Here is a 24,397-nt window from a genome sequence, read left to right on the forward strand (position 1 = left end):
CAAAAGCCTGATTCCTTGTTCTCCTTAAGGCACTCCCAAAGGGAATCCTAGTAAAAGATCCAGGGCAAAATATAGCCCATTTAATGGATAAATCTCTTTAACACGTCGATGTAAGTGTTCAGGGCGAAAGCCAGTTTGCCCTTTCAGCCAGGAAGGTCCTGGGGACAGGAGAGCCCAGGTCCACAGACATCAAGGTCTACTTCAGCTTCACAAGTTCCATTACATATTTGCAGAGCAGCAGCATCAACCTCCTTGTTAATTCCTATACAAAGCACTTTAGTTTGTCACCACATCACAAGGGAACTGAAGCAGAGCTCCTGTTGGAGCATGGACACCCTGGCCAATGCCCCAGTCATCGCAATGGGGCCAAGCTATCGCTCAGCACTGTTCCATTATTCTGCACCGAGTCACTCCTGGCTAAGCAATGTCACCTTTCTTCCAGGGAAATAACTTGGTGTGCTTTTAATTACACTCTAAAACCCAAAAAGGCACCGGTTTACATTTAAGTGTTGTACAATCCACGCAGTGTCAGCTTTGAAAATGGCACTGATCCATTTCAGTTCTTAAAAGAAAAGAGCAAACGGAACAGCATCCTCTAAAAATAAAAAATAAAATCCCTGATTTATACCTCTGCACCTCTGCAGCAGATTTACAAGCAAACCTGTGAAGCAGATCTTATTTCAAAGTAAAATCTGATCCTGACAGCTACCAAGGAAGGGCTCAGTGCTTCCTACTGCAGCCAAGGGGAGCTGTGAAGCCTCAGCATCCGTCAGGGCACACCCAAAGCAGTATAACCATAGAAGTCTCTGAAAAGGGAAGCAGGAGGGGGAAAAAGAGGGTAGAGAGAAAGCAATCAATTCTTCAACCTTCATAACATCACTATGAAAAGAATGTAACATATGACAACAGAGAAAAAAATATTGCTGCCAGTGAGGTTCAACGCACTCCGCTTACAGTGAAGGCTGCTGATCTCTTCAAGCAGGTACGACACCAGGTATCATTCTGGGTATTCCCTACGGAAACTTCGGTTTTACTGCATGCTTCAAGGTACATATTGCCATCAAAACATTCCTGAAGGGAGCAAAGGAAGTCAACAATTTCTATGAAGAGGAAGCTACAAAGGATTTTACTTCCTTGTAAGTGTTTGTAATTAAAATTATTACATTTTAACTAAATCATGATGTCTAAAAAGACAATGATGTAATTTCTAGTTACTCATAGCTACAACGACTGGTGCCTGCCCCAGGTTCCAGCAAAGCGCTCTCTAGTTTCAGTAAGACCACCAGAAAACCAAAAAAACACTAATTCCCTGAATGCAGATAATAAATGCACAGAAGAAATACCAGAGGATGGAGATGCTCCTAAACTGCAGCGACATTCTTGCTTTCCTAGTCCCTGACAATGCATATTGGCCTACTTCTGCCCTGCTGGAGTTTCAGGAATAGCAATGAAGACAAAACCTTGTCCCATTTAGGCTTGTACTGTACTCCCTGTGGGATTGAAGCACACTGGTTCTAAGAGACAAAGTTCAGAGCACAGACATACAGCCAATCATCAAAGTGCACTGTCGTGTCACATAAACAATGAAGTTACAAAATTTACAGGGCCAGAACAAAAGTTTTTATTAGCAAACAAGTAAAGACTCATCATCACTGGTATTGATTTCAGAGAGGGGAGTAGAGGACTCCACCATTGGCACTTCCACAGAATGGCAACAAGCCGCATGAATACCCAAAGGCTCCTCCCGGTACGAGTTAGGGCAACACCGGTTTTGTCCATCCACTTGGATATGAACATGCGCAGGGCTGTCTGGATAAGCAGACTCCCACTTTTTTAAGGGTAACCTACATGGCTCTTCACTCAGCGGATGACTCCTACTTAAACTACTGTCCTCTGGGACAACAGTCCTCCTGGGTGCTGACCCTCCATGGATCGTTTCTGTAACGCTTTCAGATAAAGGATCTCTGAAAGCCTTTCCTGAATCCACTTTACTGGACTGCTTAAGCTCACTGCTAGAGGTCTCAGCACCTAGAGGTTTGTCAGCCCGTCCAGCTTCAGGCTCTGCGTGTGCTGCTGTGCAAGTATTCGGTAAGACATTTGAAGGCGATGGCTCTGTGATTTCAGTCTCTGGCTGCAAGCAGCTACATCCAGCTTCTTGTAGGCCCCTGGCTGGGCCATGGGCATTTGCCTCTAAACTAGGTCCTTCAGGGGAAGGCGGGGGACTTCGAACAGTCCCATCAGCACGGTTGATGATTCCATCACCCAGCATAGTCTGTGAAGTGCGGGCGGGCGTCAGGAGCGGGATCTGTCCTCTCACCCGAGGTCTGTGGAAGAGTCTGTTCCAGAGCCTGCCCAAGCGCCGCCGAGATGAGCTCCGTCTTGACGAGTGTCGTCTCATCTGCCTCCTCATGGCTGTTCGAATGTTCTGCAGCACAGAAGCCTGTAACACACACACAAACTATGACTTCATGCATACTCCAAAGACTTCTCCTAATCCCTGCTCTTTCGACTAGAATCTCCACTTTACCAGAATTCTCAGACTTGAGACTATGACACTCCCCTGCTAAATGTCCGTTATCTAATGAAGTATATAAGAACATCAAAGACAGTTCTGACTGTAGCAAAAGATTTTAGAGTATTTCCTTTGAGAGTTTAAGCTCTGCTTGTCTGCCTAGGAAAATACTCCACTCATGCAATCAGATCACCACTAAAGAACCAGACTGCAGACCACCGAGTCCTGAATCGTCAGCAAGAGCAGAGGATCCTTCAAAGGTGACAACAACAGCAAAGAGCAGCCAAGGCAAATTCCTTCTCCACTCCAGTAACAAACTACAAGTACTTTATCACACTAGAAACTGTTTCAGAGTTTCAGCAGGACACAGGAGATTCTTGAGAACTTAGCAATGAAAAAGAAGAATGACTTAATGGCTTCCCAGTGAAACGTATTTGCAAACAAAAAATAATCCCAAAATTTCCCAAAAATATTGCTAGAGATTTTACTTTCTTATCGCTTCAGGCACATTTACAGTTTCAGCTTGAAAAGCCTTTTTTCTATTTACTTTCTGACCTTTCTCTCCGTCTCTGTTCATTCTATCTTGATGTACAGCAAAACAGCATGCACTTATCTCACTGTTGTTCCCTGACAAATACATTTAATCTGTTCAAAACTACCCACAGCACCGAGACACGTAACTGTGGTTCTTCAGCGCCAAGTAAAACATATACATTGTTATATGACCTCCATATAATTAGCACAGCTACTGAAAGAGTACAGTTCCAGTTCCAGATGGATTCTATCTGATTTATAGTAGTTTGGCTGCCGATAGGTTTATTGGCAGACTCGTGTCTCCATACTTGTGATGCATTGTAGACAGGGAAGTCTTCAACTGGGGGGATAAGTCCTTGTGCAATCAGCTGCCCGTAGGAAGGTGGAGCTTCTCGTCGCACAAACTCTGCCTCAAGTCGTGTCATCTGGGTCTCAAATGCTCTGGCAACAGAACCAGGGAGAAAATAGTGAAGCTAATTTAACAGTGTGTCCTGCCTCCCTCACGTTCACGTCTAAAAGTACTGCAGAGGTCCTCACACTAACAGCAAAACTGCAAACCTTCAACTAGGCTTTGTGAAAAATCTTATCAGGATGCTAAAATAAACAAAATGAGTGAGAGCTGAGGGTATAAGCATCAGTGAATCAGGTCAGCTCTTTGGTGCAGTCCCAGGTTGGACTCCGGCAACCAAAGGTTTTTCAGTCTGACAGCTTCTGCCAGGAACTGTGGTAATTTGTTCAGCAAGGGCCCAAAGGTTATTTTTGGAAAAGACAACATTAAGAACTGGAAACAATCACACAACAGGGGCAGCTTGCAGCTGCAGAGAGCTTTGAGTGTCCTGCCAGAACCAAGGCACCGAGGTTCCCAACATAGCACAGCGGCAGTTTTCCAGCTCCTTAATCATGCAGATGTGATGAGGAGAGAATGTAAAGCACGCTGTGCTGAAAGCACAGACAGTGTCACCACGGCACAGAGCTGCTGCATACGACAAGAGATGGGCATCAGAAAGTCCCTCATGACTCTCTCCCAGAGCGCAGCACCAGCTCGCACAGACATACAATACACAGCAACACTCGTGCTGGCCATACAGCAAGGCGTACAGGACAGGGGGAGAGGGCACAGCTCACGCTGACAGGAACAGTGCAGGTGAAAAACTCCTGCTCACAAGCCCAACCATTGCAGGCCATTGCTTCTGGCAGAACTGAGAACTAGAGGATCTGGAGAGGGCCTGGGCTGGGGGTTATTCAGATCAGATTCAACAAAGACATCACAGGAACAGTTCAGCATTCAGGGCAGGGGGGATGGGGGAGGAAATTGCTCAAAGCCTTTTTGATTTAACTTAGATACAGGTTCTGCAAGGCTGCGCAATAAACATGTATTTCTCATAGATCACAGAAGAGCTGACACTGCCCTTATTACCTCCAAATATCTCTACCTCTCTAAGCCTAAGCAGTGACTGCAATTTAATTGTCTCCGATTCCTTGGATTGATTTCACAGTATTTTGATTCCCTGGATAACAATCAATGTTTTTTCCTACAAACAAAAAAGGAAGAAACCACCACAGCCACTAAATCATCATAGAAGTAAGATGCTTACCTGTATTCCCTGGTCCTCAGAGAATATAACTTAAATGCACAACCCAGTGCTATCACCAGCAGCAAGCCACACACGAGACTCCCAATCAGAGCAGCTGTGATGACCTTCCTGGGAACTATCACCAGGCAGTTGTGCTCATCGCTTCCATCCTGGCAGTCTTCTTGGCCGTCGCAACGCCAAGTCTCAAAAATGCACAGATTTGTACCACAATGGAAGTTTCCTGGCTGGCAAGTAAAGCAGTTTTTTTCATCCGAGCCATCTGGGCAGTTCTTTTGGTTATTACAGCGGTCAAGTATTGAGTAACAAAGCCCACTGTTTCCTTCACATGGGTATTCATTCTTCTGGCAAGCAGGACAGTTCTCCTCATCCTTGCCATTTGGACAGTGCCACCAGCCATCACAACGCTGCTTATCTGTGAAACATTCTTCATCGCTTCCACAAGGGTGTTCCCAAGGAAGGCAATAGCCCTTCACCTGATAAGTTGCATTGAACCCATGGCCAGTGCTCTTGGAGCGGGCATGATAAGAGACAGTGAGCTGGCCCTTTGACGACTCCACGCTCACCGAGTGTCTATTGTTGTGGTACGAAAACGTCTGCATTAATTTATCACCTCTCTCTTCAATGCCATCATAAACCTTTACGTAGTCGTTGTAACCTAACTGCAAATCAAGCTGCAGCAGAACATGTCGATTATCTTGTGTGTCCACGTACCATGTGCAACGAAGGTCTGATCTGCTGTGATCAGCACGGAATAAGTCTGGGGAAGCAAAAGATCCATAAAAATTACCCAGCCTTTTGCCACAGGAAAGATCAGGACAATTATCTTCATCTGAACCATCACTGCAGTCTTTAACTGAATTACACCTCAGCTCGTTCATCAAGCACTTGGTGGAGTGGGCTGCACTGCACTGGAACATTCCTGAGGGACAGATGCTGGATGAAGGCTCTGTTGGAGGGACAGTGCAGTTTCTCTCATCCGAGTTATCACCACACTCATCCATGGAATTGCACTTCCAAGTACTGGGAATACACTTTCCATTTGCACAATGGAATTCATCTGACTGACATATAGTCTGACCCAACTTTCCTGCAAAAGAGGGCAAGGAGAGAAAAGTCAGTATCAAAACTTTTGGAATCATCTGATGTCACTTTTTAACGTCTGCTACCCTGCATGTCACAAGTCAGTCAGGCCAATACGCTTCAGGAATACTGTTAAAAAACAACTGGAAATGGCATCAGTGTTACCACGCTAACACCCTGCAGTTAGCAACACTGGCCCAACGCTCCTATCAACAAAAAATACTATTATCTTCAAGTTCTGCCAGAGAGAGCATAAGTGAAGCCAACAGAACCTTAAGGTTTTACCTCTTATATAAGAAAGGCGAAATCCCTGAGCCTGCCCTGAGCTTGATGCATCCGAGTGAAAAAATATCCAAACGTGGTCCCTTGCTGAGATGAAAGACGGAGGTATGGAAGATCCACACACTTTGTACTCCTCTCTTCTGGAAGAGGGACCAATCATCAGCCAGTCCACAGCACACTTCTGGGAGTCTTCCAAATCAAAGTTCTTAAAACTGTAATTAACAAAAGAAAACAAAAGCTAGGAAGAGGATGCATCTCTGGAACAAAGCCAAACAGAGGGAAAACAGACTGCAACAGCTGACATCCTGCACCAAGCACTGCTGACATGAAGAGATCACATTCAAAGATAAAGAAACACCTACAGTATCTTGAGTACATACAAACAGAGCACTCAAATTCCCCCGATTTGGAAAAGCACCCATCTCACAGGCACAAACAGCACGCCAAACAGTTCCAAAAGCTGAAAGGATGATTTGTCTTTTACTCTGAGTCCTGAAACAAAACTGCTTTCCAAAATAGATATGAGTAAAAGCAAAACTCCAGAATATATTATAGAGCAGGTAGATTAATTGCAGCAGTCTCTTCCAACCTTAAAAGCTATGAAGCTATGGGATGAGAAGGGAGACTACCATCCTGGAAAAAGAACAACAGAAAGCAGTAAAAAGAATCCTAAAGGGATAAATATGATAAAGAAAAATCAATTATTCAAGATTTGGATAGACAAGAGGAGAAGACAAGAAGAGAAGAGGACTGCAAGCTGTGAAAATGGAACCTAAAACCAAACTATTATTTTCTAATTCAAAGACTAAAATATTCCTTTTCTGGGAATGCATTTGCAAAGCAAATAAGCACATAACTGTTTACCGTCAAAGCTCCAGCCCTTCCGCTGACCCAAGCCCAGTGATAATTCAATAGCAGCTTCCCTGGTGTAAAGGGGTGCCCCAATTGTTTGCAGAACACTGAACGCAACCAGATAACACTCCCTAACCTATAGCTTAGGAACCACACAGCGTATTTGTTCAGTCTGATGAAACACATTTACATTCAGTAATCTGCAGTGACAAGAACATTGCATAGAGGAGCACGCTCATTAGGAACGGGCACATTGTTCAGGACTTTCAGAAATGAATCCTGGTCCTCTTTCATATAACTCAACTACACCAGATTAACTCGGTGGAAGTTTGTGCGCACTCTGTGCAAATACCTAGACCGAAGCTTTAGAAAGGCTGAAAGGCTGCCATGAAATACAGACCTCCTTCTGCAAAGGACTTTTCACAAACATAAAAGACAAATTCTTTGAAAAAGATAAATGGAAAGATTATTTTCTGATCTCACCGTGTATTAACAAAAGGCTGTCAATGCCTGACAGATCTTGCTGTTTGAAGGTGAAAGGGAAAGAGAAGCAACTACATCAACTAGCCAATTCATTTACGCAGGAGACCCACCCTGCACACAGCCACAGCTTCTGCCAAACATTTCAGCTTAATAACTCTCCAGAAAAACATTACCAGCAAGATAACGAGAAGAGAGCACTGAAAACATTACATGAAAAAGGGATTTAAGAGATGCCCAACAATGTATGTGCAGGTAAAGACAATCCACCCAGAAATACATCTTTTCCTCTTTTCTAACTCTTTCTCCCATCATGCTCTATGTGTCTTCCCAGCTAGGAATAAGTATTCCCACAGCACCTAATTCCTTGTTTTAAGCAATCTCATCAAGCTTCTGAAACCAGCAAATTTTACAAGGATGTGTTAAGAGGACTGTGCAGTCAGAATGAAAAGATTAAAGTATTCAGCCGTGCAAAGGTAAACTAAAGAGTATCTCTGTCCCAGGTGTCCTGCAAAACAACTTTTCAATGACCAAGTAAGTGTACAAACAGGCACTACAGCATGACAAGGAATTATACAAAGCACCAGTTAACCTGTGGGCACCCACATCAAGTCTGTCGCAAGAGATGTGAGACAGCATCACTGAGCTACCACATCAGCTTTGCTCTCTACAATTCACTGAGGCACCAGACATCAATGACTGTTTCTATCATCTACTTTGAGGATGGTTTGGAACAAGAAGGGTTTGTCTAAGAAGTTTCTGTCATACAAATCTGACATTAAATAGCCTTCTGATTTATTTCACCTAAGAGCCCTGAACAGTGTGTTCAACCTTTGCTACTTCACTTCTTTCATCATCTGTAATTAGATCTAGCGCTGCTGTTACAGCCGTCTGAAGAGTAACTCAATCCCGTTACCCACAAAATAGAGTGCGGGGACGTTTACTCATTCCATTGAACTTCTTCAAACTGCAATCCAAATCTTTCTGTCAAAGGATCAGCCCAATGGTTCAATGACTGAGGCTACGCAGTCCTATTGCTTCTTGGACTGTGCAAACATCTTACAATCTTTGGAAAAGTACTCAATGAAGTCTGAAGTCACAGTTCTTGAGAGGGGCCTCAAGCCCTTTTACCCAAAACTCACATCATTTTCTGCGATTAAAACAATAAACAGAATCAATTGGTACTGAAGCAAAGAGTACTGAAGGATAACATCAGCTGTATCTCACACAGCACCAGTCAGCACTGCCATGCTTTTAAACCCCTTGGGCGGGGAAGCACAGGGTTCGGGAGGAAAAGCAAAAGGAAGGTTGGTTCAGCTGCTAACCCCCTCCAAAGCACATGAGAAGGAGTAAGAAGTGGACCCCAAGGCCCATCCTTCACACCGTTACCTGTGATCTCCAACACAGCACAGCACAGCAACAGAGCAGAAGACTGGTGTAAGACTACAATTAACTGGACCAAATTTTGCAGGTTTTGTTTCTTATGAAAGATGTTATTCAAAAGCACTGATTCCAGTTATCTTGCTTTTGGAATGCCTCTTCCACAGCCAATTCCTTTAAAATAAATTCTCTAATTCTATCCAAAAGCACAAGAACAGTCCATTAAACACTGGAAGCACTCAAACTCTGAGAGCAGAACTGACATGTGAGCTGACAATACAATACTAAATCTGTTCTTGAAGCATTCTGCAGAAATAGGTAAAAGCACCTGATTTTTCTTTCATGTGATACTGAAACAAGGCTACCTCCAATACCGAGCAGGACTCCCAGAGCTTAAAGAAAATTACAGGACTGGCCAAGTATCAGATCTTGCCTGTAAAATTACTCAAGTGAAGCAACAGCAGCTTGCAATTATATTTTCCCTATTAACCGTCAAGTATTTTTATGTTGCTGGGAAGAACTTCATTAAACCAGCTTATCATAAATACTCATGTTCTGAAAATCTGAAAAAAATGTGCTACCTGCACAAGTAGTGCTTAGCAGAGTAACGCTTTCTGCCGTCTGCACTGAAAGGAGCAGTAGCAGCTAGGAAAAAAAAAAAAAGTACTTCCATAAATAATGTAGGGAAATTCCTACAACCCTCTTAGTAATTTAAGCACGAACAGCTACAGATTAAAGCCAAAAAAAAAAATGCATTCTTAACTGGAAAAGGGCAAACATGGAATGATCAGGAAAACCAACAAAAAAAAAAAAAAGAGTAAGCTGTTGGAGGCCCAGCAGATGTAAAATCTGAATGAAAGTAATTAGTGAATAAATAAATAAATTTAAAAGTCCAATTTGGCCCTCTAAACTCATTAAAAAATTGGAGAATAAATATTATGGGTAGATCAGTAGAGCACAATCCCAAAATAAAACAGCCCAGCCAATTAAGCAAGAAAAGTTACTTCTATTTGCCAGCCTCTCACAGCCAGCGCAGGCTGTGAACAACTGATGACTTAATTGGCTCATTAAAAACTTCTGCTTAACCACCGAAGCACAAGGGCCTGGAAGCCAGGAGAGCTCTATTCTACCCCAGCTCCCAAGCACCAGCTCACTGCGTAACCTCAGGGAAGAGAGGCAGGGCTGTGCTTTCAAAAGCCGAGCACATGCGACTGAATGAAATAAGTGTCTATTATGGGTCTTTTTCCAATTAATGTCAAGTCCTGAAACACTGTGAGTTTGGTAAATAGACTATGAAGCAGTCCCTTTAATTCTTCATACAATTACAGACCAGCAAGCCTTTAGGTGAACAGACCTCGGTTTTACTCAGAAATTGAAACTCAGATGGTATCTGAGAATTTCCTTTTTCCGAGCCAACAATGTGAATCAGTGAAGCAAAAGCCAATGAAGGTGATTCCCTGCCACCTAAATTAATAGGAGACAGCTTGAGCGGATCTCTAAGTCATCACTTTTCAATACTCATCTTGAATTCTGAACACAAGAAAACATTTTACTCTTGGTCCCATAAATTCCTATAATAAAAGACAATTCATTTATACTCTGCCCACATCAGCTTAATTACAGTCATCAGGTAACAGCAACTGCTGAACAAAACTGATTTTGATCTTCTCAGACATGAGGAAAAACAGACATATAAAGCCTGTAAAGGATGGCACAGAGGCAGTTCCTGCATATGACATCTTTATCTGATATCACAGGATTTTTATGTAGCCTTCCAGGAAACTAGGCATAAAAAATAGAGAAAATGGGAGGGGAAAAGAAATAAGCAGCTTCCAAAACAATAACTAACAGACTGATTACCTGAATCTAAAGTGGCATAACATAGTCCTGGAAAACAGTAGCTACACACTTGCTCCCAGGTCTCAACAGCATAGTCCTATCAGACACACAACCTTGGCAGAAAGTATTGAAATGTGCATAATTAAGAGAGGTATAAGCACAAAGAACACATAATTCCTGTTCTTGTGAAGTCTCCCTCAAGGATTTCTAAAAGTAAACCATAAAGAAAAACAATAAGCATGGAAATGTGAGGATAGGAAGAAAAATCAATACACACACGTGAAAGGTAGATATTAAGACAAAGCTTCTAACAGCCGTGCCCAGAGGAGCCAGCATCTTATATCCACATGTAGATCTGGGCACCGTGCTATTCAAAGCTGCTGAATAATAAAAAATGACCTCCAACTGCAAATGTGTTAGAAATCAAAACTACTTTCAATTGTAATTTTATCTCCTAATGACTCTGCTGTATCTCAAATATGATACTTACGTAACATTGCTGTCTTACTGTCAACGAGAATTCAAGATGAAAGGAAATGCATTCAGCATAGCATAACACAAAGGAGGTAGGGGTTTTTTAAACCTTTCAAAATCCAGATGTTAGCACAAGAACTGTGATTTTCCTAGGAAATCTAAAACCGCTACTCTTTTACGTCATTGTCAGCACGTTGTTAGGACAAGAAGCATACATACCCAGCTGCTAAGAGGAAAAGATGGTAGTATTTGAAGCTCCTTTCCCACTTTGCCTTTATCATGCTAGCTTAGGCATGTCAGCTGCTGCTTTGACTTCCTTGGAATTACTTGGTCTACAATGTTCTAAAGAACTCCTCCAATGCTGGAACACTCTGCATTTCATACACTAGAGTGAGTCATTCTATGTATGTTTATAGTCAGAACTGTAACACCACAACACTCCTCCCCAGGATGTAAACACACAGCTCCTGCTGTTTGCATGTGCATAGGAGGGCAGGATACGGCAGCGATCGAAAACAAACCCGTTAAGGAGAAATCTATCAAATCACATTGCTATGCATGCATCTAAACTGTATATATACACATTATTACCAGTTATCTCATCTTACTCTCCTTTATTTCTTTAGCCGCCGTCACATTCGTACTTGGAAAGAGAATCCTAATTCTATCCGGGAGCTCTGAGATGTTCTCATGCCATAAAGTGCAGCACTATTCTCCAGAGCCAAGTCCTGCGCCTCATTTGTATGCCTTCTCCGAGTTTCCAACAATCTCTGATTTGAAACAAATTCCCCAAGTCCAATACAATTTAATGGGGTTTAAAAGCGTGTTTCTATTTATGGATCTCAAATGCTGGCAGGTACCTACTTCCTTGCTTTTGATGAGTAGTTCCTATTCTGAACTACGGACGGTGGAGCCCTCCTATTATTCCATCTGTGGCAGATTTGTTTTTAATTGCTGAGCATCTGCAGTTGAAGAGGTTTGCAGTCCTTTTAAGCAGCTGAGCAAAGAATGAGCAGATGGTGTCAAATATAACCATACTAAAAACCAAACAAAAAACACTCTCCTGGGTTTGCTTATTTTCCTTTTTTTAAAATAAGAAATTCTTGGTTTGAGAAGGATACTACGATTAGCCCAGAGAAATCAAGCACATTCACAGTGTGCCAATATTATAGCCTAAACATTCTTAACAAACCACTTGTAATGTATTCTAGTCTTCTCTGAATAGTATTTTTATAGAATGAGCAGAAATGGTGCCACAAATGCTAGTTATTATTTAATTCTGTTGGGAATAAATATTAAGCAGAAAAGCATGTGTCTTTTGGTTAACAAGTAACAATAAGCAATGATTATCTTCAACTGCCAATTAAACATAGCGCCCTTTCAAGACATTACAGAAAAAGCCATTTTTGCTCTAGGAATTCTATATATCCCACTGAGACCGTTGCAGGTTTTATAGCCTTCACCTATTCCTATTTATAAGCGATGAAGAGAAGGGGGACTATTTACTGTGAGTGAATATATCACTGCTTCCCACCTCTGCGTCTGTCAGAGGTGGATGAAATCCTACACCAGTACTGTGAAGATATATATATTAAAAGACTACAAGTGACTTGCATATATAATAATGGATGTCAGAAGTAGCCTTCAGAAACAAGACACAGTGGAACATGCCTAAAATGAGAGAGGTGCCCAACCTGCAATCAGGCTCCAGCGTAACCAACATCAGCTTCCTTCCACCCTTCAGCAGCTCTGACAAACAGCCTCACACTGAAATAGGACCCACATTCTGTTTCATTTCAGCAAAGCAACCCTTTACCACCACGGAATAACAAACCATACCTAATTGTTATCATGTCTCCGCGATCTCCTCGGATGTACCAGCTGCAGTTTACACCTGGAGGATAGTTCAGTGGCCAAGAAGGACTATAGATGACTCCCCGTCTCTCCGTGTGCTCTTCCAGTTTTCCACTGCAAGCAGCTGTTATTAAGAGGGGAAAAAAATATTGTTAATGCTTTGCCTAATCAACAACTCAAATCGGCAATAAGAGCTTTCACCAATTTCTGGAACTGCAGACAAACAAGAGTCAACAGTTTTATTCTCTTACTGCTTTCTTCCCTGCCCAGGTTTTTAATTAAGACACCCACTCTACGTATAGGTGAGCATAACCTGCATTTCACGTGGGATCAATCAATAAACTCGTATGAATGTACCAAAGGCTACAATCAATATTACTGCAGGGATCTGCCAAGATGATGTAACACAAAAATCCTTACCAGCTACCAAAGCCTGGGTGCATCACGCTGCAACTGTGTAAGATCCACATTCAGTGCAAAGTGTCTAGAAGCTCATTTCATTATAACGCGATCTTGGGCATCTTGCTTGTTGTCCTAACCACACCACAGACTTGAACAGTTTGTCGCAGTTCAAAAAATCCCCAGCAGAAAAGGGGAAAAAGTAAACTGGACCCCAACGTCAAATGCTTTCATTGAACGGTACAAAGTACTCTAAATTCCTTCTCAACTGCCATAGATAGGAGAAATTTTCCAGACAAGGAATGGAGCAAACACGGCTAAATATAGCTCAACATTTTCAAAGCACTTTCAGATCTTCCTATGGAAAACAGGAGGCCAATTAAGGCTACATCAAATACTTCTAATTTGTAATTAAGCAATTCAAAAATGAAAGTGAAATGTTCCAAGGACAAGTGGGAAAGCTGTTCTGATGGGAAAATATACTCTCTGCAGACTACAAAGGGGGGAAATTCTGGGTAACGCAAGAGCTATTCTGAACATTCCCAATACTTTTAAACTACTTTTAAAACAAGTGTCTATCTAGAGCACGACTTTCGCAGTAGAATATTCCAGTTTTTGACAGCAGCTTACTTTCTTGTAGCTTAAAAAGGTGGCAAGGAAGAAAAAGGTGCTTCGAACTCCAGTTTCCTCATACACACATGCATCCAAATACACTGCATTATAAATCACAGGTTTACAATACTGCTTGAAATTCAGCCATATAAAAATCATTTTCAGTTCAGAGTGGGGATCAGATTTAGCTGCGCTGGAGGGACGGGGTGAAGAAGCGCTGGCAAAGCTGCTGGGCTGCAGAGAGCCTGGCGGCAGGGCTGCCCGCAGAGCTGCAACATCCCCCAGGAAAGCTGCACCTGGCACTACTCCGCTTGCTCACAGTAAGCACTTCTGAAGTGAGAGTCACAGGAATAGAAAAAGCACGAGGTGAGTAACTTACCTGAGGCAAAACATATAAAAAGCCATTATTTTTATTCTCCAAGCAGGGCATTCCACTGAAACACGGAATGCCTACTGGTTTCAAAGGCCACAAAAGCATACAGAATACACAAATACAAGGAAACATCTATTTTGCAAACAAATATTTTGCAGTAAAGAGGTTACCAAAACCAAGAACATTTTTTGTTATCGCATTTCTAAAAGCAGAGAGGCTCCACACTAGAGGCTGGCAAAATACTGAGATGCAGATGCAACTGCAGAACCATTAAAGCAACATAAGATCCACAGGACTTTTCAACTCCAGTTCTCACTCTGATAAGATCTTCAGACGTGCTCCTCCACAGACCTGTCACTGCATCAACAGATCATAACAGGACCTAGAGGTAGCAACCACATAAAAGGAGCCGGGAAGAGTGCATTTCCTAACTGCCAGATTACTAAAACTTCTCAATGAGAAGGAAACGGAACGCACAAAGCAGAAAGAACAACTACACCAGAGAGCACTACCCAGAGGCTTCCAATAACAGCTCTACAGATATCCTTGAGCCCCTTGCACCAAATCCTCGTCTGGATGAATATCCCTTACTCATAGCATATGTATTAGAAAAGAGAACAGAATGATAATTGCCCAGAGTTTATTTTAGTTTCTGTTCCAAGGAAGATCCACTGACACTCTGGTGACTCCACATAAGCTTTTCCACTCATGCATTCATCCATGCAGTTCAGCAGAGCTTTTATTCTCCCAAACGCTTGTTTGGGAGACAACAGTTTTAGGAAGTATTTACCAAGATCCTGAGCAAGAGCTATTTGAAGTACACCAGCTTCTTTGAAGTAACATCACTAGCACTTTTTCTTTTAATATATAGTTTCCTCATTTGTGAGCAGTGGATCTGATCTAACCTGACAATTCAGATTCTCAGGGAGAAATGCTTTTTCTTATTAACACTGCCCATCTGCTATGAAGGTGGGACATGGAGAGCAGAATGGAAAGAAAAAGTTTCCATTTTACCAGCAGAATTGTAGCTGCACAAATCTAAGGAGGCAAGGGCTGCACCGACGCCGTGAGCCATGGAAGTGGCACTGCATCTGCAACGGTCACTGGTGCTCAGCACCTTCCCACGGCTCTAACACACAAGCACTTCAGACCGGCCCTGCTCAACATTAAAAGGACAACTGCCCTGCTCTTAACAAAGGCTCCTGATCTGAATGGACTGCTAACAAGAACTCATATTGCCAAAGCATAACTACACCATTTTAAGGACATGGCACCAATCCCCTAAATCTACTGAAGCAAACTGGGGACGTAGACCCATCCACCCCCAAAACGACTACTACATTTACCCAAACCTCACTTAGTTGCCTTTTGCTTCTGCTGCCTGTCAGTTCCCATCAATTCTCACCACTGTGCTATTTGCAATAAGTCACAGGATCTCCTCCCTAACCCCTCACCTGCCCCTCTCATCCTCGGGCACTGCCAGGTGCATGGCAGACAAGGCGAAGCACCCGAGCGCTTGCACCTACGTAAACTCAGAAAGAGAAACCTGGGCTAAACGAAGCCTCCAGTGCTGGCAACAAAACAGAAAAAGCACACAAGGGCACAATTTCAGTGTCAATAACGGAGCCCCGCTTCCCTCCTCAGCTCCTGGCCATGAACTTTACAGAATCACATGCATAAGTATTGTGTTATCAAGCTGGGCTTCTGCATGACACTGTGATTCCTCCAGGAAAACAAACAAAACCCTTTCCAAATTGCCAAAACATCCGAAGGAAAGGGAAATCTTTAAATAGAAAGGTACACTCCTGGATTCCAAAGGCCATCAGCAACAACACATGTGAGGAGCAGTGACAACGTATTTTCAACAACTCTTGTTTTGCAGCCTTTCTGCACAAATCCAGAAGAAAAGTGAAAACCAATTTACCAAAAGCCCCAACGTCTTACATTTTCCACAGGATTACTGAAGAAATGTAAGAGAATACCAACCCCTGAACTGGCAAACCAAGCCACCAAAAATCTTACTGAGATGGTGCTTTTCAAAAAAGATAAATTCTGAAGACAGACAATAATGAATTTTTCACGGATTAAAAAAAAAATTAAACAAATGCCAGAAGAAGTTTGAGTTCAGAGAGTTTCTGTCAAGGAGGCATAAATCTTAATGAGGCTCCTTCTGTAATAATCAAATGGATTTCTTCTGTTAACAGCAGTAGATTCCATCTGCCAGATAAATATGCCACAAATACTTGCAAGTTACTTTCTAAAATTTTACGTAAATAATATTACTCCTTTTTTTCCAAAAGCAACTAAAACAGAGCACACGTCAGGCTCTGCCAGAGGACAAGGCTGTGGGCATGATGCTGCACAGGAATAAGCTTTCAGGTGATCCCAGCAGAAAATAAATCCTGCAGTTTCACAGTCTTCTGCCTAGACCCCTGGGGGTCACCCCAGTCCCAAGGGACACATCCCAACCACCTGCTCCAGGAGAAAGGATGGTTTGCACCTGCCACAAGGAAACTTCTCTCAATATTGAATGCTTGGCAATATCAGCTTCCTCAAGTAGCTGTCTCAGGGTCAGCAGGAGAGTCTCCCCAAGTTCTCCAAACGCTCCCTCAAGGAGGGCTTGGACACATTGCTTAACGCAGATCCCTTATGACTGTGGAGAAAAAGGGCTTCAGGCTCTCCTGTACTTTATCCAGTCTCCTCTGATATCAGATCCAGCAAAGGCACAGCCCAAGAGCTCAACTCACTGATCTGACCAAACGCAAGCTTGAGCTCCATTGAATGAGGAGGCTGAGCCAGGGACAGGGGGCTCAGCGGGAGGACTGCTCCCTGTCAGCAGCAGCTCCTCTTCTGGCTTACCTGTCATACAAATACTGCCGAGAGGGTGCCTCGAAACACATTCTCCAGTACTCATTATTTCTGCTATCACTTGCTTTCTGAAGAGAAACCGCACTACACCTTATCGCAGAGATCAACCTTGTAATAAGCTGCTTTGTCAGGACGTTTTAAGGACAGTGAGCACTCCTCCCAGCTTTTATCAGGGCTCCTGAGGAACATCCCCTCGAGATGATTCCTGGCAGGGTCATCTGCCTTGCAACTGCGCTACCTTAGCCTGTTATCCTCCAACGTGCAGGGAAGAGAAGGTACACAAAGATCACACTACTGCAATGACCTCTTATGATCATTTTCCTCCTCTGCTCCAGCTACCCTGTCAGGAGACAAAGCAACTCAAAACTGTGTTAAGGCAAGAAAGCACAAAGGCTACAGGGCTTTGAGGCTTTCGGCACACTTGAAAGAATAAAACCCAAACGTTACAGCTCTCTCCCAGCATCAGAGAGCAGCAGAGCCAACTGGATGAAGCATTACCTGTTTGAGGCCGAGGCAGCAGCACCAGTTTAGCCTCTGTAAAATGACTCGAGTTACACTTTGTAAAGTCATGTACCACACCATCAGTGGATGGGGAATGCTATCAAAAGCCAGAGCACCGTCCAGGCACAACAGAATGGGACACAGATGACATTCCAGGTTTTTTTCCAACCGAAGAATGGAAATACTGTGTTGCAAACAACACGTGTCCTATACGGTTCATCCACACTTCCCCTAAGCTAAATTCAAGGAAGTTACCTAATCATTAAATTACTACCTTTTCCTGATTTGAACCTTCTCTCAGGCCCCCATGCTGACAGGAACGCTCAAGCTCCCACATCAATAAACCCACTGCCTTCAAATTATTCTCATGTTGTCCCATTTCTTTTCCTCCAGTTTCCTTTATTTGTTTTTTTCTGTTTTAATTTAAGTTACAGCCTCTTCGGGCATAAAGTGCGCCTGCCAACGTGACTATGGATTGACAGGTACAAGAGAGCCCTTAACACTAAGAGGACCCTGATTACAACGTTCCAAAAATGTCAGTAAGTCACAGTACTGCTACAGAGAAGGAAATTACACTAAGTGCTGTGATTCTGGCTGGATTTCCATTTTGACATTCATGAGACGTTTTTAACATCCTTGTTTATCTCCCCTGGGAAGGGACCACTGCCCCAGCTGATATTCCCAGGCACTTTTCCTAAACACAGAGCTTTCCCCTGAACACATCAGCACATACTACGACCTCACCCTCAAGCCTACGATTTGTTCCTAGCACAGAGACGCCGGCGGAGTCTGTAACCCAAGAAAGGTTTGCAAGTCCCGAACCTCCTAAAACGTCATTGTTACCCTCTCTCAAACAAAGGTCACACTGTTTCCTTAAAAGATCTCTTACAGTAACAACTCAAAAGAACAGTAAATACAAACAAGAAAAGTAGGTCTTACCTAATGAGGTAACAGCACTTTCTGTTTTCCCAGTCAGGAAGAGATTCACTGTGGAAAGACAGAAAAACAACGTTGGTACAGGTTGCAGTGGCACAGGGCAGCTCTCAGCACCGAGCCCTTTCCAGGTGTTTGCTGTGCTGTTACACAAACACATTGCAGCCTTCCAAGAACTTTCCTTATCTACCCAGGCAAGCCACGGAATCAACTATTATCCTTCGTTGTAGCTATAAAAAAGTCAACATACAATGTTAGTTCAGTGTCTGTCACATACGCTACCAAAGCTCAGTATCAGCTACCAAACACAACCACTGCCAATCTATTCCAAATTGCCTTCTGTGGGGCTTTTTGTTAATAGGGGAAGAGAAAAACAATTACACTAAAACACCCATCATCACAGCTAGTCGCTCTACCTATTTAAATGCTGGAAAATAACCAATGAGATTATGATCTTTAAATATGTCTCCTCCGAAGAAAGTTTGTTCCTCTGAGGTAAATGTCACCTTGAAAATAAACTGCTACAGCGGACACGATCACCTTGACTGATCAAAGGCAAAGCAGTTTCAAAAGGTCCAGTGGTAAAACCAACACATGGTGAGGTGGTGCTCACAACACTCCTCTGACTGACAAATTAGTCTCCAAATACTTTTTGCTTTCTCAGAAGTCCCCTCTCACAGCATGTACCATTTGAGTGATCCGGTAAGAGCAGCTACTGCCAAAACCCCTTTCCTCTGCGTCATTGCTGCTCCAGAGCTCAGCGTTAACATGCAGTCTCATATTCGTTTCCCCATACATTCTCTACGATGCTGCTCTAACAACTACAGCGTATTTCACAAACTGCTTTCATTTTAGCAGCACTCTATAAAACCTACAAAGACAGCCTAAAAATCAAATGACAAATGTTTAAAAGTATTAGAAAGTTTTAAAGGTTACCAAGACCTAATTTACAACATCCCAGCCCCAGCACTCGCTTTGGTTTTGTTCTGCATGTGTTAAATCCTAAGCCCTTTTACAATCGATCTGCTGGCAAGCATTAAGTAAAAAACATCATTAAAAAATGAACAATGGGAGAAAAGAGGAAGAGAAAGCGTCCTGGTTCCCCACAGTCACTTGGAAAGCTGCTCACAATTAACACTATTTATGTCCCAGAGCAGCACGTAGAGCACGGGCCCCCATTGTCTCCGACACTGGCCAAACAGCACAAAACAATGACCCTTGCCCCAACCACCTTCTGGTAGAACTTAAACAAGAGGAAGAAAGGAACTACTGTGACGGGGGGAAACAGAAAAGCTGAAAGGGATCCCTCAGCCGGCCAGTTTGAGCCCGGTGACGCGTTTCAGCAAGTCTGAACCACGACCAGGCTGCAGCAGCCCAGGTGCCTCCAGCCGCCCTTCCCTGAGGTCTGCACGGCCGCCGCTTGGACCTTCTCCTTCCTCGAGCCAGAGCTCCAAGAGCAAAACGCAGACGGAGACTTTGGCAGCCGCACGGACTGCTACAGGCTGCGGGCAGGCTCCGCAAACCAGAGGGAAGGGCTGCTCCACCACAGGGAACACCACAAACCCAAGGGCAGCGGCTTCTCCCCTCGGAGCGGCGGCAGGATTGAGCTTCTAGTAACGCTGAAAGGAAGGAGAGCAACCACACAGCAGCGTATGCACAGCGCAGCTTGAGAAGAAACAGGCCTGAGCTGCAGATCTGCGTTCATAAGAGTTAACACGATGTTCTAAGGACCTTGATTTTATTACCTAATTAATGTACAGTAACATTCGTTATATGATAATAACAAGGTGCCAGGTAATTATTCCCTTTGTTTCACGGCGCTAGCTCGCTCCGATGGGTCAGTGAGTGCCCCCAGGAGCGACCCTCCCTCCCTCAGCAGGGAACAGGCCGGCTCTGTCGCTCTCGCTCTGCAGGGCAGCAGCGTGTCCGCCTGTGCCAAACCTTGGATGGCAGCAGTAACAGCAACACAACATTTCCTCGCACAGCACTAAGGCACCGCCGTTCCTGTAACCATAGTAATGTAGGCACAAAGACTGAGAAGAAATTAACTGGTGATTAAGTCACAAATTTAATTTAACGACAATTAAAATATTTTGGTTTGCCCCAAAGAGAGTACCTGACTGCACTCTGCATAATCACCGTCACTGCGACCGAAAGGGGTGTTTGAAGGTGCCCTGTACGGAAGCACCTGGGTCTGCACCACCACTCCACAACCTTTCTTCACGTCTCCTACCCGAACCCTCACAGTGGCCATAACCGAACACGAGCTCCCAGGCAGAGGCTCCCTCACACGGCTGATGAGGGGCCCCCGTGCCCTTTAGATGGAAATGAGCAGCACCAAGACAAGGAGCATGATAGAGCGGAATTAGTGACCGAGAGCCACGTTACTCTCTTCCAAGGACTGTTAACTGAGAGCCCCAGTTTGCTACCCAAAGAGGCGTTGCAGGCAGCTTTACAGGCCAGACCTGGAAGGTACAACCCCTAGAAAGGCTCTTTTAGCTCTGCAAATGCAAATCATCCATCGACCGCTGTTGCAAGTACTTTGCTGTCATTTCCAAACTCCTTCACGATAAGAAGTCAGCGGTCAAGGAAAGTTCTTTAAAATAAGGTCTAAGTTTCACACGAGGTACTTTCCCACACAACTGAATACGTTTACAGTTTCCCGTATCTGTTCTCGCCACTCTCGGTCTCACACAAGATGGTCAAATCAAACCACAAGAGCGCCGTAAACCAGAACTTTCTGACGCACTCAGCTCTCAGAAGTGTCAGAGGCCCAAAAGAAAGAACAGCTGTCCCACGCTGGTTTTCTTATCAAAACCGAAACTGGTGAGAGATTAGGGGTATATCATAAAGTTTTCTAGATGCTCTTTTTCTTAACTGCCAGTCAGAGCCATGGGAAAGCCAGAAAAAACAGCAGTGGTTCAGTTGGCTTGAACTGCACGTAGGAAACTTGCTGTGATGTTGGTTCAGACTGCTAAAAAATTCTCAGGGTGAGATTTTCAGCTGGGATTGCTAAGTAATTCTCAGGGTGAGGTTTTCAGCCGGGAAAGCGGCTAGTTGGATCTAAAGGGAGATTTACATTTTGGCACCTCTGCACCAAACGACAGCTACGAGGCTTTTCCCACAGTCAGGACAGACACCAGCTTCGCTGTTTTGAGAGCTTCCTATTGGGTAACCTTCTGTGTCCTCCAGAATTTCTCAAGAACGAGAAAGAAATGGCCCCGTGAAGAGGCAGTCGCAACAAACCCAGCTCCAGCCTTCGGAGCAGAGGGTTACAGACACACAGAGCGACGGCCGGTGGCAGCGCACGGGTACAGACACCCAACACAAAACCTACAGAAAAGAAACAGTAAAAGAAAAGGACAGGGAGAAGCAAGAACCAAAAGTAAGGACGAAAGGGAAGGGCAGACAAGCAGGAAGTAAAACACTAAACCAGTTAAAGCAGCGGTGTTATATTCTCCTGGGTCCTCTGAAGCTGAATGCCTGACAAGCCTCCCACCTCTCACGATTTTCAACTTCCACTACTGTCAGCGGGCAACGAATAGGAATAGAACATTCCAGCTGAAAGGAAGAGCCAGACAATGAAATTCTAGAGGTCACAGAAAGCAGAAATCTCCTAAACTTTCAACCTGGCGATACCCACAGTTACATACAGGCAGCATTCTCACTTCAACTCTAGCACTTACATCATTTTTTATTATCTTACTAGTGAATTTACTAACAGCCGTGATATTTCTGTTCAATAACAAACTCTTTAACAAAGGTCTAACTGGGCCACAAGAAAAAAACCCTAAGAAATCCATAGATACTGCGGAAACTTGTATCTGTCCCTAACTTTAAATAAACAGCGCAGCAGACGTTCTCCTCATGCCGTGCACATCTCCGACATCCTTTTAAGACTCTGCAAAAAAAAAAGTTGTAGCGGCTAGAGCGGATGTTCAAACTGTTTTGCAGCCTGATAGCTTCTACCTTGTGCTTCCGCTAATTAAAACAGATACACTTGAAGTAACCAGAGCAGCTTTCAAGCTTTAACTTCCTTCATTTTTCTAGGCAAGCACAGCCGTTAAAAAAAAAAAAAAATAGTTTTACAAAAATAGAAGAAGCAGTCTGGCTGCAGATCCCCATCTCTGACGGGCTGGTAACGAACGCTGTCAGTGGGGATGATTAAAAACAAACTGTAACCCACTTTACCAGCAAGAAGGCGCGGGTTTAGCCCCCGCGGGCCGGAGGGGCTGCGGGAACAGCCGTCCGGAGGGTTCAGAGCAGCATCTGCCGGGGCTGCCGAGCCAGAGCCCCGCGAGCGGGCAGCGATGGAGCAGCGGGGTTAGAGACCCCCCCTTGCTGCGGCCCCCGGGGAACGCGGGGGGCCTGTCGCTCGCCCACAGCCTCTCCCCACAGAGACACCCCCCCCACAGAGACCCCCACACACACAGAGACCCCCCCGCACACAGAGATCCCCCCCACACAGAGACACCCCCACACACAGAGACCCCCCCCCACACAGAGACCCCACACACACACAGACCCTCTCCACAGAGCCCCTCCCGCACCCGCCAGAGCTCGGCACCTGCGGCGAGGCGGAGCGGAGCGGCGCAGGAGGGAAGGAGAAGAGGCACAGAAAGGAGGGGAGACAGGCGGGTTCGCCCCGAGCCGCCGAGGGCAGCGCCGGGGGCTCCGCGGGGACGGAGAAACTTCTTCCCCCGCGCCCCCCCCCGAGGCTCCCGCCGCGGTTCGGCAGCCGCGGGCGCAGGGGCGGCCGCCGCAGGGCCCGGGCACCCGCCGGTCACCGGGGGAGCCCTCAGAGGAGCCGCACACCCCGCTCGGCGCCCCCATCCCGCCCCCTCCGCTGACCCCCGCGGCCCCTCCGCGGCTGCTCCCCCACCCCCCCAGACCCCGCGGCGTGAGGCCGAGGGGCAGGCGGAGGGGGAGCCGCCCCCCCGTCCCGTCCCGTCCCCCCCGCGGGCGGCGCTCACCCAGGCAGATGGCGGTGAGCGGCCCCAGCGCGCCCTGCCCGAGCTCCGCCGCCGCCTTCCCCATGGCCGGGGCGCCGCCGGCCGCCCGCAGCGCCCCTACGCCCCGCGGCGGCGCCGCTGCCCCCGCAGCCCCATGGCCCGGGCGGCGGAGGAGCCGGAGCAGGAGGAGGAGGAGGAGGAGATAGAGGAGGAGGGAGCGCGGCGGGGCAGGTGCTGATGGGGAAGGCAGCGCCGCCGCCCCACGTGACCCACCGCCCCGCCGCGGGCAGCGCCCCCGCCCCGGGAACCGCGGAACCGCACCGGGAGCCGGGAACCGGGGAACAGAACCGGGAACCGCACCGGGAGCCGGGAACCCAACCGGGAACCGGGAACCCAACCGGGAGCCGGGAACCGCACCGGGAACCGGGAACCCAACCGGGAACCGAGAACCGGGAACCGCACCGGGAACCGGGAACCCAACCGGGAACCGAGAACCGGGAACCGGGAACCCAACCGGGAACCGGGAACCGCACCGGGAACCGGGAACCGCACCGGGAACCCAACCGGGAACCGAGAACCGGGAACCGCACCGGGACCCGCACCGGGAACCGGGAACCCAACCGGGAACCGAGAACCGGGAACAGAACCGGGAACCGAACCGGGAACCGGGGAGCGGCTGCTGGAGACCGAGGGGCGGCACTGGGAGCTCGGGAGCTGCACCGGGGAACCAGGGAGCACACCGGAGAACCGCACCGGGGAACTGGGAGCGGCACCGGGAGACCGGGGAGCTGTACGGGGAACGGGGGAGCGGCTGCTGGAGCTCGGGAGCAGCAGCCCCGGGGAGCTTTACCGGGGGTGCGGGGAGCTGCGCTGGGGG

General features: G+C 45.8%; 1 protein-coding gene across 3 annotated transcripts; it reads right to left on the minus strand.

Moving 5' to 3' along the window:
* Nucleotides 1-1,421: 1,421 nt before the first annotated feature.
* LRP3 (LDL receptor related protein 3) lies at nt 1,422-23,638 on the minus strand. Of its 3 annotated transcripts, none has more exons than XM_069868509.1 (7): nt 23,542-23,638; nt 18,575-18,622; nt 12,868-13,006; nt 6,007-6,215; nt 4,642-5,728; nt 3,355-3,487; nt 1,423-2,440 (listed from the first exon to the last, which is right to left on the minus strand). In XM_069868509.1, exons 1-7 carry the CDS (start codon nt 23,603-23,605, stop codon nt 1,625-1,627), a joined length of 2,496 nt encoding a protein of 831 aa, XP_069724610.1. In that variant the 5' UTR covers nt 23,606-23,638; the 3' UTR covers nt 1,423-1,624. The 3 variants fall into 3 exon arrangements, with proteins under 3 accessions (XP_069724608.1, XP_069724610.1, XP_069724611.1); XM_069868510.1 differs by lacking the exon at nt 23,542-23,638 and adding an exon at nt 21,318-21,334 and having other exon boundaries at nt 1,424-2,440; XM_069868507.1 differs by lacking the exon at nt 23,542-23,638 and having other exon boundaries at nt 1,422-2,440; nt 18,575-18,894.
* Between the last annotated feature and the right edge of the window lie 759 nt (nt 23,639-24,397).

This window comes from Phaenicophaeus curvirostris, chromosome 14 (genome assembly GCF_032191515.1).
Source record: "Phaenicophaeus curvirostris isolate KB17595 chromosome 14, BPBGC_Pcur_1.0, whole genome shotgun sequence".
NCBI lineage: Eukaryota > Metazoa > Chordata > Aves > Cuculiformes > Cuculidae > Phaenicophaeus > Phaenicophaeus curvirostris.